The 15,755-nt window shown below is 40.5% G+C and overlaps 1 protein-coding gene across 4 annotated transcripts; it reads left to right on the top strand.

Moving 5' to 3' along the window:
* The first annotated feature begins 1,241 nt into the window (after positions 1–1,241).
* On the top strand, positions 1,242–15,028 carry shisa7b (shisa family member 7). Of its 4 annotated transcripts, XM_073858479.1 has the most exons (7): positions 1,244–1,757; positions 1,884–2,127; positions 4,810–7,920; positions 8,024–8,181; positions 10,770–10,823; positions 11,662–11,847; positions 12,027–15,028. In XM_073858479.1, the coding sequence occupies exons 3-7, from the start codon at positions 7,235–7,237 to the stop codon at positions 12,824–12,826; spliced, it is 1,884 nt and encodes a 627-aa protein (XP_073714580.1). In that variant the 5' UTR covers positions 1,244–1,757; positions 1,884–2,127; positions 4,810–7,234; the 3' UTR covers positions 12,827–15,028. The 4 variants fall into 4 exon arrangements, with proteins under 4 accessions (XP_055076658.2, XP_073714580.1, XP_055076657.2 ...); XM_055220682.2 differs by having other exon boundaries at positions 1,244–2,127; XM_073858480.1 differs by lacking the exon at positions 1,884–2,127.
* The last annotated feature ends 727 nt before the right edge of the window (positions 15,029–15,755 follow it).

Below are 15,755 nucleotides of genomic sequence, written 5' to 3' on the forward strand. Positions count from 1 at the left end.
GTTGTTTGAAATAAAGATGCCAATTAAGTATTTTAAACAATGACTACTTTAAAAAAAAATTGGGCCAGGGAGCGAATCGGGTACAATATTTATTTTAAATTTTTTTTTGGTCCGAGTTGCGGCCGGGCTAGTTGAAAATGTCGGTCGGGTGCGGATTGTTTATACATTAACCCACACATACCTGCTCTGCACTAAATGGCAGTGTTATGGTTGGATATTGCAGATTAATGGGCAGTATTATCCCCTTCTGACATCATAAGGGGAGACAATTTTCAATGACTTATTTTTTTCACATGCTTGCTGAGAAAACTAAGTTACTGGGTTGATCTTTTTCACATTTTGTACGCTGATAGAAGCACTGGGGACCCAATTATAGCACTTAAACATGGAAAAAGTCAGATTTTTATGATATGTCCCCTTTGAGCAATGAAATTGCTGTCGTTATGCAGGAGTTTGCCAGTAACTTACTGTAGATTTATATTCATCTAATTTATTGGCAACAGTTTATCAAAGAAAAATTAATAGTAAACATTAACAAGTATTTTTCTTTATACATAATAAAAAGCACTGGGAACCAGAAATCCTCATTAACCTTTTGCAGTTTTGTTTCTGATTTTGGTTCCCATAAATGCTTTGCATAATGCTGTACTTTTTATAGTTTTTTTCCTGTAAAGATCTTGTAAATGTTTAATGTTCATTTATCTTTAAACAAACACTTGCCAGTAAATAATAAACATTTAAATCTACACTAAGTTACAGCAAATTGCTGCTGTAAATCTAATTTTTCAATGTATCTTGTTTTGCCTTGTTAACAGAAACGTTAAATGCAGTTATCCTTGAATTTAGTTTAGATGGTAGTTTCAAAATATTTTCTTTGAAACCTGCGCTTTTATCTTTCTTTAGAAATAAATCCAAATTGGTTTGATATTTTGTTCATTCGTTGTAAGTGTATTTTTAGGGTGCAAATACTTTGGGGGTCACTAAATAAGAAATACATGGATGTCGAGAATAGCAACAGTCACTTGTCAACCTTGGAGAGAAAGACATCACACTCTCTGAAACTGCGCAAATCCTTTATTAGGTATCACGAGATGCTGTGGTTGCCACAGCAACCAACGGCGCAACGGAGAAGCATGAAGCCTACATCTTTAGTCTTAACACAACAAAAAATGCTCGTAAATATTCAAGAAAGTAATAAGCTATGCTAAACACAGAAAGAGATTCGTGGAGACTCGTGCTTAAGTCACAAATGCTGGATTCTCGCGCGCTTAAAGCGCGTGCCTGCCTTTTTCCTTCGCACGCGCGTCATTTTCTATATATTCCCTAACCCCAATAGGTCCAACAAGAGGAGAAAAGACGTTCCCGGCCAATAACGCGTGCCAGCGATTGGCAGAACATTTCCAACATTTAGCAAATGAGACCACGTGCGAGCGTCTGCTCGCGCCAATCAATTGATGTAAACTGAGCGAAGCGGACCTTTGTGGGAGCAATTGCTTTTCCTCGCGTTTCAGTGGAGCGGCGGTAGATCTTTATTAGCGATGTGTGGAGCCCATTGAATCTGTATTGAAAGCCGAATAATAGAGCAGATACGGTCATTGAAATCGCGAAGGGATCGGATATTACCGGGCGCGTCTAATTAATCCGCCGTTTGTGCTTAAATTTTGGCGACACACGGACTGTGCATAGTCAATAGAGCGTTTTCTTTCAACAATCTTATTTTTTATCTGGAACCACGGAGTGATATGCGTTTCAGGACAGTAAGTTACGCATGATTGATATTTTTGCCAGTATATTGACTGATTCTGAGACCTCCACGTATTCGTTTCACCTTATAACTGAATGATAATCATATTTTGAAAGCGTTCATTTATTCTGCTTGGCAGAAAGCGTTTGTTTTTTGAAGAAGATCGCCAATGCCACAAAACTGCGTCTTTTTCTACCAACCAAGAGCTGTAAACGCAAGACCCCATCTCTGTGAATATTGCATCGCCTTCTCGCGTGCTGCATCGTCTCGTTTGGTTTGACATCAAGCAACGATAACTTTAAACACACGGCTATTTTTCAATATCGGCTTCGTTTTTCGCAGATGTGAAGCGGACAGCTGTTGACACAAGCACACACACGCAGGTAAGACGTGCCTTCATTTTGTCCGATATGCTGGTGCTGATGCTGCAACGTGCGCGGGGCTCGCATACACATAGGTCGCGCGCTCCATCACAGCTTTTCTTATGCGGCGTTTTTGTGCGTTATTGTTTATAACTGAAAGAAAATATGTGCATGACGAAAATGAGATTAAATCTACGAGTATAAATGTCACCGCAGCATGCACAGCGTGTGTCCTCCACCACATGAATTTTAATTTCCTCCCATAGATCTGCCATGATGATGCTATAGCTGCATTTAGTCTGTCTGTTTGTGTGTACGTGTACCAATCTCACTTATAACTGTGGCGCATCGTCAACATCTACATTCATTTGTTGCCTTTAAAATAAACCAATTCTCTGCGGAAAAAGTATTAAATAGCCTAACTAATGCATGTCAACATCTGTTTCTTTTGTTCTCCATCATGCGTAAATGGCGACGACGCTGTATGTTACTACGTATAGACTTGTTGCTGACTAACATACTTAAAATCCTGACCAGATTTACACTTTCATTTGCTCGTGCAAGGCCTGCTGATCTGCATCTTAATCCCTCCATGCCCTATCTCTCGGTTTTAGTGCGTGCTTGTTTGTAAGTTGGAACACTTAAAAAAATAATAGGCTATGCTTGGTTGTTTTTAACTCATACCCAATGCTGGGTTGTAAACTTAAAACAACCCAGCACTGGGTCTTTTTTAGCCCAGCAGTGTGTTCTGTTCAATATTTACCCAGCATTGGTTAACCCCCAGCATTTTGCATATCTGTCACTTGCACCTGTTTGTGGATGGGACACATGCTCAAGTTAATGATGAAGATGGATGGAGGGATAAAGAAATGACTAAAGAGGTATACTGGAGGCTATACGTCCTGTGCATTGCTTGTTAGAAAACATAAGCGGATATTTATCGCAAGAGGGGATGAAACAAACAAACTAAGCCAGGTGGTCTATCTCCAGCTCAACTCTCACTGCAGCACAGCTATTATAAGAGAACAAGTTCGACCCACGCACTAACAAATAGATTGAGAAAAATAAAGAGAGCATGAGAAAACGGCATAGAGAGGAGAGAAGTGGGTTGTCAGGCCACCAACAAGACCTCGATGCCTTACGACACATCAAGGGTACGAGAGCGAGTTCAGTGTGTATCTGCGGATGCTGTAGTGCACGTCCGCAAGCTCGCTCCTTGGACCTTGTCTCTCCGCTTCACATCATTGGCAACGCGAGGCGTTGCCGATGGCAACCCAGAAGATGCGACTCGGTGAGGGTAGCCAGTCAATAAACCACACTGTAAAGTTTGCAGTCAGAGGTCATTTAAAGGTGCGTAGGCTTGCGTTGCGCTCATCCATCTCCCGCAAGGGTCCCAGAGTCCTATCCTCCCCCATTTCAGCATCCTTCCTTTCCTCTCAACAGGGTCCCTTTCTACCCTGCCAACCCCCCACACTCCACACATCTGTGACAGTGTCACCCCCCGCTTCCTATCTGCCTGCATCCTTACCTCAAAAGCTTCATCTCTTTGAACGCATCGAGGCTAAATGTGTTCTCAACATCCCATTGAAAACCTTTCAGATTTGTGGTGTTTTACATTTGCCGTATTGTAAATCACTAACATGTGAGTGTAGTGTGTGTGTGTGTGTGATGGCGAGAAATACAATGTTTGTTAGTCAGTCGTGTGACTCAGTAGTACGTGTGAAAGCTGAGGTTGCGCTGCTATGTGCATGAAATATGGTGCGCATATTGCATTGCTTTACACCTTTTTTGATTGTGAAGGATGATGTGATTCACACTCATGCGATTGGATCTGATTTCAGAAACTTAGGTTTAGAACAGCTGTCGTAGCTTACCATTGTGTTTATTGTAAGGGCAAACGTATATGCCGTATGCAAATGCACAATTGTGTGCATTATGGATTGGTTTACCCAAATGCGATCGTAATTTTACCCTGGAGCATGACCAAAATATCACAATGTGCGTAGTTTTATATAACAGTAACTGTGCAAATCATGATATAGTTATTTTGGCAGGAAATAGTAGTGTGTAGAGAAGTTTTACTTTTTTTAAACATCTCAAAAGTTATATGTAGTATGAGTTAAAATAGGGCTGTTACGGTTATGAAATTTGGCTGACGGTTAATAACCTAAAAATTGAGGCGATTAATTGTCTATTTTATTGCTTTGACATTTAATTCTCATACATTTTTTTCTTTGTTTATGATTTTTTTTCACATTTGTTGTGATTATTTAAATAAAATCTTTTGCAAGGTTTACCTGGCAGTAAATATTAATACACATAACACACATTTAAAAATAATTTGATACAGTCTCGTTTATACTGGCGCTGCAGCTCCCCCTTGTGTTTTTTATAGAGATATGCAATCATTGCGGTGATCTGAAATCATCACGATGAGGTCAAACAATCGCGATGAGACGATTATTTAATCATTGTGACAGCCCTACATAAATACTCAGAAAAAAGGTTGGAGTTGAATTAGTATAGATGTTGTGAAATATGTTGATGACATCATCAGTGCATGCAACATATGTATTGGATCAATTTGTTTGCCTTTATGCCGTAGGGCATTGTGCTGTGTCTAAAATGTCAAGATGGAAATATCCCCCACATAGGGAGAAGTTCAGGAGATTGATTAATTCTCAACTTCCTTCTGTGTTACAGTGAAACTCCAAGACTAACAAAGGAAAACAGAAGCCAAGACGAAGAGCCATCAGTCGGATGAAATAGATTGCAGTCCCAGCCGGGATTACAAATGGTCTTTCTAAACTACATGAACTATCATTGTTTTTGTGAGCCAGGGGCTTTTTGAAAGGATGTTGATTTGCACAGATTGAAGATTTTGTCTTCGTCTTTTTGCTACCAAAACCAGTGCCAAAAAAACTAACTGTGCCAACCCAGAAGCAAAACATTTTCATCTTTGCATCTATACAAGCTTAGATAACTTTTCAACCACGATCCACACCGACATTAATTCCTGATTCTTTAGTACAATAGCATGTAAAAGTTTTTTTTTTTTTTAGCAAAAACGAATCCCACTTTGTTTCCGTCGAATACAAAGAGTGACTTTTGCACTCCACAATAGGAAGGTTTGTGCGTTATTGGTTAAACATGCTTTATGTAAGAGTAGATGTTGGTAATGCATTAGTCTAAGTGAGAGCCTCCTGATCGATTGATCGATGGATGGACGGGCTTACCGATGGCTGGCAAAAGCCTCATTAAACTTTCCAAAGTGAGCTGCTGCTAATTCTTTGATTAGTTGTCACGTTCCTCTTTTCCATCAAATCTCTTTAGTCATCCATCTTGAAAAACCCTTTCGATCACTCCTCCCTCCTTTTCCTCATCCCTAGCCACAAACTCTGCACATTTAGAACATGCAGCAAAACCCCTATGAGAAGTAACGGTCTCTTATCTCTAAAGGGTTAAATACTGAAGCCATATTTTTCATCAAGCCATACTGACGTCAATCCCTGTCATCGTTGTGATGCTTCGGCTCTATCGCTGTAGAGAAGCAGGTGCATGAGAACGTCCAGGTATAATTTTCGAGGTGGGTGGGTTAGATAGTCGTGCCAGCGTCGTGCCGTATTTTGCCATATACACCAGCGAGCCATTGACACGTTTACTGTGTTGCCAGTGGGACACAATTGAAGTTCCACTACTTGAAGAGATACTTTTTAACGCTTAGAATAGGTTTGTTTGTAGAGAGAGACATTATTGTGTTTGCTTGTCCCAGGTGTTCCACATTGACGGATGAATCCCGATTTGTTCATGCCTGTTCATTGGGCTCAACCATGCTGTCCTGCCAGAACCGGGCCCAAGCCCCCGTTTGTTTTATTCTGTTGGGTTGAGCTAAATCCAGAGCAGAGACACTCTCGCAAGAGGGTCCAACATACATAGACCCTCCCCTCGACTCAGACCTTCCTTTCGTTTCCTCTCTTCTCTCTACTTCCTTTCTGGGACGACTTTTTGTCAAACCAGGAACCAATACACCTGCTGCTTGTTACACTTCGTGAGTGCCCTAACTGACTACACTCTTCCAAAGCCTTCGTAATGAGCCTTTGTCCCATGGTGCCACATTTAGAAAAAAATATCAGCTCTTCCCCGTTTTGAGGTTTGGTTTGTGAACTCTTTAAAGTGGTTCTTTCATTGCTTTGGCATGCTTTCTCTAGCCTCAATGACTTCCTTCTGAAACTTAAAAAATGAAGTACTTAGTATTTTTCCGTGTAAACTTCTCTCAAACCGACACTGTTAGCCTGAATCTTTGGACTGCACAACAGAACCTCAATGACATTGGCGCTTGAAAGGTGTTCTTGTTAGTCTCGCAGTCGTTCGTATTGACGTCAAAGCCTAAAGCGCCAACCAACTGAGATTTGTTTACAAGCCAACGTCAGTTCTCGGAGCTGACGATGACAATTGTTTACAAGTCACGAGGCGAATAGCTAAATAGTAGAAACTGTTTCCGTGGTATTAATATACCGTTTCTTTCTATAGACTTGTTTAAGACAACTGAAGTGCCAACCAGACTAGAGAACATTTGTGAAGACAGTCTAGACTTTGATATAAAGTTTACACTCGAACCGAAATGTTTACATGTTCCCTGTAAAATGAACTCAGATTGAGTCTTGAACGAATTAGTGCCATAGATCAGTTCATTTGTTTACAGGCCAAAAATATTTCTTTCTTTTCCTCCATAGTTTTGTGCCAAATCGAAAGTTTTACGACATTCCAAGTTATTGCATTATTAAGCCCATTACGCTCAAACAAGCATAAAATGTATATAGCATATTTATAGATTTACCTCATTGTTGTTGATCATTTCCTCAGAAATGTTTACGCCCTGAGAGCCTCATGCTTTTTCTTTACCCTTGACTCCCGCACTTGGATGTGCATTTTGCATATTGAATAATTTGCATACTAGTGTATGCACACGTGAAAGAGAGATTAACTTGTCTGCATAACGTATATATTGCCACACTGACCTGCAACTTTTGATAGACTGTTGATTTACTACGTCACCTCTTTCTAGGAAGTCTTTTGTACGACGGCAACACATTTTTCATTTTTAATAGAAGACAACCCCTGCATCAAGATGCCACCTGCGGCCCTCTTATTTTTCCTTCTTTTGGGCCCTGTGGTCTCCACGGTGACTATTACCTCGGAGCGCTCCTCTGTAAACGGGGGGCCGGTTCTGGTTCTGCTGTGCGGACGAGGGCGCAAGGTCCCTCTTCCTCAGCCCGATGCACGGGGCAAGGAAGCCGCTGCCATGGCAGCAGAGCCAGAAGCTGCCGAGATCCCCCCAAAACCCCTGCCTCAGCTTAGTCTACCCCGTAACGTGACGGCAGACGCCCTGAAGCCCCCTCTGGGCGCTGCCCAGGTGGCACCTCCTCCTCGCCGACTGGTGGACGTAGATGTGTGCCAAGGTTACTATGACGTGATGGGACAATATGACAACACTTTCAACTGCACCAGGGGCACCTACATCTACTGCTGTGGCACCTGCCACTACCGCTTCTGCTGCGAGCACCAGCGCAGTCGTTTAGACCAAGACTCCTGCCACAACTATCGCTCGCCCGACTGGGCCGTCACAACGACACCCATCACCCATCCTCCGGTCCGACTCGACCCAGATTTCGACCCGCTGCAGCAACAGAGCAACAACACGGCTTACGTCATCGGGGGAGTCATCTCGTTTACCATTACCGTGGCCATTGGGGTTAAAGTGGCCTTTCATAAACTGTCTCGAAGACCGAGAAACAGAGACATCAACATGCCTAGGTGAGTTAGAAGGATTGGTAGCAATTGTGATGTCACACTCTTTCGCACTTTCGCGAATCACTGATTCTGTTTGACATGCTCACCCTTTACGTTCACTTCTTAGAGTGTTGGTGGACATCCTACGTCACCAGTCAAGTCCTGTTCAACAGGGAGAGAGGAACAACACCACAGTCCTCACGACCGCCACATCCAGCGAAGGCACGCTGGGCTGGCCGTCCAAAAACCTGTACACTCCCGTACTCCAGAGCAAAGATAACCGAAGTGAGTATATCATATCCGCCCCCCACACACGAGAGTAAAATAGTAGGTAATGTGTGTATAATAATGATAGAATGAGTGTGAAGTTGTAAATATAGAAAACAAAGCAACACTGTAGGCATTGAGGAGCTCGCCAATGCAAGGCTAAGGCACAATTGTTGAATTAACAGCACATTAAGACTGGAGGCAAGAATTAGTTGACAAATTGACAAGCCCGAGCGAATGAGGTAATGTTGAACTGACGATTTGTCAGAAATGAGTCAGTGTTATTTTGCTTCAGAGGCAAAAGCCCATCATAATCTGACCAGACATACCATGACTGATAAATGTAAACCTTGAATGCACTGTAATTCACTACATAAATGGAAATACGGTAAAACATAACATCTAAAGAGCTGAAGCTCATATGCCGGCCATTACACAATAATACGAGAGACAGGAAACATTTTTAAATGAGGAATTGCCATGGACCAGTGAATAAAATGAGCCAATAATATTAATCATACCTGATTTTCAGTCAAATTTTAGTTTTTTTCCATGCATATATGAAGAGTTTCGTTGCAAAACGAGATAACCACCGTTTTTTTAATTGTTCTGAAATCTCGTTTTTAGGTTGTGCATTCCAATTAATTTCAATGCAACTGCAGTTGGTTTGTTTTGATTTAAACCTTCATAACTTAAAAAATACAGCTAAGTAGCACCATAAAACAAAATAATAACATGATACCATAATAATAAACATGTTTTGACAAAAATGTTTAAAAATGGATTTATCTCGTTTTGCAACGAAACTCTTCATATATTAAAAAAAGATATTTTTTAATTAAATTCTCTGTTTTGGCTTTTATGTGTTAACATCACAAACTGTTAGTGATAAATGGAAGGGATGCAGTTTGAATAATCATCATGCACCAAAGATTTTCTTCCTCATGTTAGTCGACACACCAAAGCTCCAAAAATCTATTTAATAAAAGACTTTATTGTGATGTAATACATTTTTGGTGCTTTGGTGTGCCACTTTGGGTTACTTTTCTGATATGACTTTTAGTCGAGCATGCATGGGTGCATGCTTTTTTTTAAATCAGTAGAAAAGAAATGTAGAATAGTTTTGTAAAGTAATCTGATAAATAAAATCAAGATAAAATGTATACGTATTTGAACTGCAAGCAGACATTGCTACCCAAACTGCTACATTTTTATTGCTTGCATAGACACAATTAAAGTTAAAGGATTAGTCCATTTTCTTTAAATAAATCAGATTATTTGCTCACCACCATGTCATTTAGGATGTTGATGTCTTTCTTTGTTTAGTCGAGAAGAAGTTGTGTTTTTTGGGGAGAGCATTCCAGTTTTTTTCTCATTTTAATGGACCCCAACACTTGACAGTTTTGATGCAGTTTAAAAACAATCCAAAATGAGGCATAAGGGTCTCGTCTAGCGAAACGATTGTCATTTTTGGCAAGAAAAATAAAAAATATGCACTTTTAAACCGCAACTTCTCTTCTTCCTCCGGCTGTCCGGCGTAATGCAGTGGAAAGGTCACGTGTTACATATATGAAACGCACATTTGCGGACCATTTTAAACAACAAACTGACACAAAGACATTAATTAGTATCATTCCACATACAACAACATCGGAACGGTCCTCTTTCTCCACACTTGTAAACATTTGGGCATTGTTTCTATACGTCATCCGTGACCTCTTGACGTGACGACGTATTACGCGAGGTGGCGCTGGCGCGTCACACGACCGGAGGAAGACGAGAAGTTGTGGTTCAAAAGTGCAAAATTTGTTTTTCCAAAAATGACAATTGTTTCGCTAGATAAGACACCTATGCCTCGTTTGAGATCGTTTAGAGTCCTTTGAAACTGCAATTTTATACTGCATTAAAACTGTTAAGTGTTGGGGTCCATTAAAGTCCATTAAAATGAGAAAAATCCTGGAATGTTTTCCCCAAAATTTCTTCTCGACTGAACAAAGAAAGACATCAACATTTTGGATGACATGGTGGTGAGTAAATTATCTGGATTTTTTTTAGTAGAATGTTGACAGCGTTTTTAAATATAATGAGACCTACCCCATCTTTTGTCACTTTGTCACTAACACATTTAAAGTGTTGCAATTAAAGAAGTTTTTCACCAAAATGTGAAAGCTTCATAATTTAATATATAAACTCCTTTAGCTTAACTAGAAGAGCATTATGTTAGCAGCGCAAAAGATCATGGGTTCGATCCCTAGGGAACACACATACTTATAAAATGTATACCTCGTAATGCACCGCTTTGGATAAAAATGTCTGCAAATGATTTGCCGGAGGGGATTGGTGGGGATTTTCCCCACATCTTTATATTCCTGCCTCTGATAAATGAATCTTTAAAATGAACATTTATCCCCAAAATGTATCAAACGGTCATATAAACGGCCTAAAATAAAGATAACTTCATATTAAAAACGTAAAAACACTGTCACGCAATAGTGCAAACAACGGTTTGATCAGGAATGGAGTCCCTGATCTAATATATTAAACATGCATCAAGGCTTAGCATACTTTTTTTGAACTGGGAGTCAGTTTACTCTGCTCTCTTTCAGCTGGGAAACACAATTTCCAGACTGGGTCCAGTCCCAAACACACAGCTACCATCGGTAAGCCAATGAGCTCAGGCCGAGTGTGCAAATGTACCGCTTGAAATGGCAGGCCTGTGTGTAAGCAACAGTAAGAAGGAGGCGGTCGCTTTGTTTCAGATCTGTCTGTGTTCGTCTGCCGCTGCCTGCGCTTCAGCTTGGTGTTGTTGGATCGAGTTTGTTTGCACATTTCCCACTGTCGCTATCCTGATCTGTGTTCTCACTGTTTGTCCTTCACCCAGAACTGTTTGCAACGGTCACCAGCTTCAGTGTGTTGGCATCCATACTGTAAAGCCGAAATCTTGGAGAAAAATACTTTTGTATATCATACAAATATTTTTCTTCATGTTTATGCACATTTATTTATTTATATTTACTTATATGAATGTAGATATTTAACTTATAGATTAGAAGCAAAAGACACAGTACTGATGTGTATTGCAATAAGAGACATTAAATATATATTACACACACATGATATCTTTCTCTTATGCACATACAGTACTGTGTCTGTCATGATAAATTGGGGTTGATGGTTAAAGAACTGTGCTGCTAACCCAAAGGTGCACGCTGTGTCCTTACCTACATTTAATCTGAAGTACTTAACCCGAGGTTGCTCCAGAGGGACTTGCCCTAGCGTATTGCAAATTGCTCGAAATAAAGTGTGCCTGCTGAGTAAGAATAAGGCTATTATCGGTACACATGAGATCATTTATCTGAACGTTATCATATAGGTGAATAAAGAACTTTGCACCGCTTTTCCACAAACGTCCCAACACATAATCCAAACCTAGGTCATCCAACATGGATATCTGCTTTGAAGACATCGGTTGTTGATATCTGTCATGTTTCTCCTTAGAGCGAGTTCCTCGCATGAATAACAACCAGCTGGCCTCCATGGGAACGCTGATCTCTAGCAAGCACAATAGTTCTGGCTTTCATCCCTCCCTCTCTCACTCCTTCCACAACCTCGCTCAGCTACCTCCATCGTACGAGACCGTAACGAAACCAGAGCTCAATCGCTACAGCTCCCTCAAGAGACTAGGTGAGTGCATGTCTACAAAACAGAGCGGTATGAAATTTTAGAGCTCTGTTAGGGTCTCTGTGGGTGTTTGTAACATGGGGTGGACTGCTATATGGGTTAATGTTGTGTGTCACGTAGGCTTTCGGATATGTAAATTCAATCTTGTTTCGAAATACTAACATTGAGTTTTTTTAATACAGAGAGAAACCTAGATGAATATTCCGGATATTACACCTCCAAGCGAAGGCAAAACAATGCTCCACCCAGCTTCCATTCCTCCCAGCACCACCTGCAGTGGGGAGGTGACCTTACGCTGGGTGCCAGAGGTACCCTACCGCTAAACACGTCACGCACCCGAATCCACGTGTCAAGTGCTGCTTCCACCCCCAACCCCTACCCTTTACCCCAGACGCAGTACAACCCCACTTTCGACTCGATGAGTAGGCCGCCCCGCCGGGTGATGTCTCAAGACCAGCTTCTGGCGCTGGGGGACGGTAACACTCTCACACGCCTCTCCAAGAACCAGCAGCAGCATCAATATTACAAACCCATGACTACCAGCAAGAGCGCCACCGGGCAGACTTTACGCAAGTCTCACGAACGCCTCCTGGTTTCACCGGAACGCCTGGAGGAGAGAATGATGGTGCCTCACATGCCCCGTCTTACCCACCACCAGAAAGCGCAGTCCCAGCAGAACGTATGCGTGACGCCATCACTCGACCGCCATCACATGATTAAAATGAATTCGCACCCTAGCTCCGGCCGGGAGCAAGAACAAGCGGCCGCCACCATGTCATCCGGTCACGGCGGCGGGGCTTTGAGTTGGGGGGAGGGCCATGGTTCAGGAGCGATGGGACACAGCGCGCGCCGGATGGCCTTCGCCACGAAACGTCAGAATACCATCGAACAGCTGCACTTCCTCCCTGGAGGAGGTGCCTTGGGTGTGGGGGGAGGCAGTCAGGCAATGAGAACAGGGAGTAAGAATGAAGTGACTGTGTGAAAAATGATTAAGGCTGAGGAGATGATGGACAGATGTGAGGTGCGCTAGCCGAAAGGGAGGAAAGACTGGAGTTTGAAAAAGGCTTTTGAGCTCAGAAATAAAGAACGAGAATGAGGAAGGGAAACAAGGCTTTGAGATGAGGGGGTGCAAGGAGGCCTATGATTACACAAGCCTTGAATGGTTAGAGAGGGATATGAAACTATACCATTGAATTTGTGGATCCCTAAATTGGCAAAGATCTGACGGCACTGTTCAAACATGTTTTTAGAAGATACAAATATAAAACGAAATTATTTGTATAGGGCAACTCATTTCTCTAGTAAGAGCATTCCAGCAAATCACATTGATGTAAAAGTTACAAAATACTTGCAATTGATAAACACAATCTTGCTTTAAAGTTTACTCAAAGTTCACCAGATGTTTGCGGTTGCACATAGTGGATGTCATGGAGGTGAGACTGTAAAATAACTGGGAAATAATGGAAACTGCTGGATGGGGGTTTCCAAAAGTACACTAAAATACCTCAAGGAGATTTGACCGTTCTCAAAACGAAAGACTTGGGAATGGATTGTGACTTGAGGAGTTTGCCATCCAGTGACATCTTTGACAGGACTACCGGCCTTCCGTTGCGCAGAAGAAAGTGTAAAAAGGACGTCAAAAACGTCACTTGCTTTGTGACTTGACTCTTTAGTCTGCACTGTTAATGTAAGTCCAAATGTCATCAGCCATATTAGATGCTTCTTCATAAGGAATACGATGAAAGGAAACTGGAGGATGAGAGTTAATCCTTGAAGTTAACGTGAATATTGTCACAATTTGTTGATATTTTGCATTGTGGATAACATTTTGGCTGTTTTATAATACTTTTAAAGGCTATCAGATCATTATAGTGAAATTAATGCAATCTGAACAAAAACGTTGGAGCAATCAGCAAAAAGTGATTTGGAATTTGAAGACCGATTTTACTAAGCAATCTACGCCTTTATATTTGATAGATCAAATCTGATTGAAGTCCTTCCTCTTACTTGCATGTTTAACCAATCAAAGGACAGCTTAGTATGACAGCATCAAACATTATCAATTGGTTACGGTTCTTCTGTTATGTACAAGCAGAGGTTTAACTATCGGCATGCAGCAAAGAAGCCAACCATTTTCGAACTTAAATCGCAACGAGCTGTTCACTATTTAAAGTTGTATCAGTGGGGGGAAAGGGTTTGGTTATACAGTTGACAATTTAATTCAAGGGCTATTCTGAAACTAATTCATGTGTGTCTGTGCTTCCGTGTTCTGATGGCTTTTTCATATATTTTTCTGTGTCAGTATTGGGGACACGGTTGTGCGAAACATAAAGGCTACATGCCAATGAGTGTACAGAACAGAGAATTCTTAAAAGCTACTTCGATTTAACACTCTGTGTCACACTACGATGCATTATTAACTAACCATTGAGTTAGGTTTTAGAAGTAAAAACGTGTCTTGTTAAACTATATATTATACAACAAATGTCTTTTTTGTTAGCGATTACTGTGTGTTTTTCTGCTGTCTGCGCATCATATGGACAGCGCTGTAGTGGAATGTCTGAGAATGACCTGGCTGAGGAGGATTATCGGGCCATACTATAGTACTTTAGATCACTCTGCAATGTTTAAGCTTTTATTATCTTTAATCAAAGTTAAAAAAGAAAAAGAGAAAAAACTAAAGCCTATCCCGAATGTTTAAATATGTACACATGCAATTTATGTGCATATATATATAAATATATAAATATAGTCATCAATATTACTCATATTCTTGATTATTATTATCATGAACTTTCTTTTTTTTTACTCTGTGATTTTATGTTTGGTTTCGCTTTTATTTGACTTTCTAGTGGACTCTAACTTTTGTCAGCAAAAAAGCAGATGCAATCATAGTGAAAAGACAAAACGCATGAAGATGTCAAAGCCAGTGTTGATGATGTCATATTGCTGACTTCTGATGTCAAGGTGTGTATGTGTCCAGTTTGTGCGTCTGTATTTGTGTGCTTGTGTGTATTTTAGTGTCTATTTTGGAATGCTTTATCTCACATTTCATCTGACCTTGGATTCAGTTCGAGTCAGATAATGTGCATTTCAGAAAACCGAAATGATATTAAACCCAAAATATGATTTTATTTTTAAGTGAGTGTCTCTTTGAATGCAAAAAATAAACAAATGAAAAAGGTTTCATTTTTCATTGCTACATTCACCAAAGTTATGGGAAAAAATAATAGAGCATTTTATATTTTTTCAGTAATTTTGTGATTTTTCTTGCCATAAAGTACAAAACCCTTGTTGTAAATGTTTATTTTATGGCCGAAATTGGGCAACTGCATAAATTATTTCCAGCAAAATGATTTAATTATTATTATTATGTTTAATTATTAAATAAAATCCTCAACACCAAGAACCGATAAATTGTTTTTTTTTATGACACACCACACAATTTTTTATATGTTCATGAGAAAAAGGTGAAAATGTTATGCTGAATGTATGTTAAGATTTTTAAAAGTTTTCCTTTTACAGGTTGTCTCCTCATTTTCTGTTAAGTTCTTTACTTTTTTTTGCCCATACATTACCCATATTTGGTTTTAACCTCCAATACTCCAATATTTTTTACAATGCATTTTATTTTCTAAGAGTGTTAAGGTCACTTAAAATAGGACATTTACACCATTCTCTTGTTTTAAATATGTTCTAAATGTAATGTAATAATTTAGCTTGCGAGGGTTTATGTGGGACACCGTCAAAGCATCACCAGCACTCGCCATTTTGAGGGGCAGGGTGGGCGAGGACCTTATGTTCGGGTAGGGTGGGGGGAAACGGCGGCACGTTGGTAAAATGGCTTCAGAAAAGTCCTATGCCCTGCATACTCTCCCAAAAATATGTCGGTGTTGGCCTGCTTTCAGTCG

This window comes from Misgurnus anguillicaudatus, chromosome 20 (assembly GCF_027580225.2).
Source record: "Misgurnus anguillicaudatus chromosome 20, ASM2758022v2, whole genome shotgun sequence".
Taxonomy (NCBI): domain Eukaryota; kingdom Metazoa; phylum Chordata; class Actinopteri; order Cypriniformes; family Cobitidae; genus Misgurnus; species Misgurnus anguillicaudatus.

Excerpts from the sequence above, each read along its gene's own strand:
- shisa7b (XM_055220682.2), top strand. The coding sequence starts at position 7,235 with ATGCCACCTGCGGCCCTCTTATTTTTCCTTCTTTTGGGCCCTGTGGTC. Across the intron at positions 10,824-11,661 it reads CAAACACACAGCTACCATCG|AGCGAGTTCCTCGCATGAAT; the intron begins GTAAGCCAATGA and ends GTTTCTCCTTAG. Across the intron at positions 11,848-12,026 it reads CAGCTCCCTCAAGAGACTAG|AGAGAAACCTAGATGAATAT; the intron begins GTGAGTGCATGT and ends TTTTTAATACAG.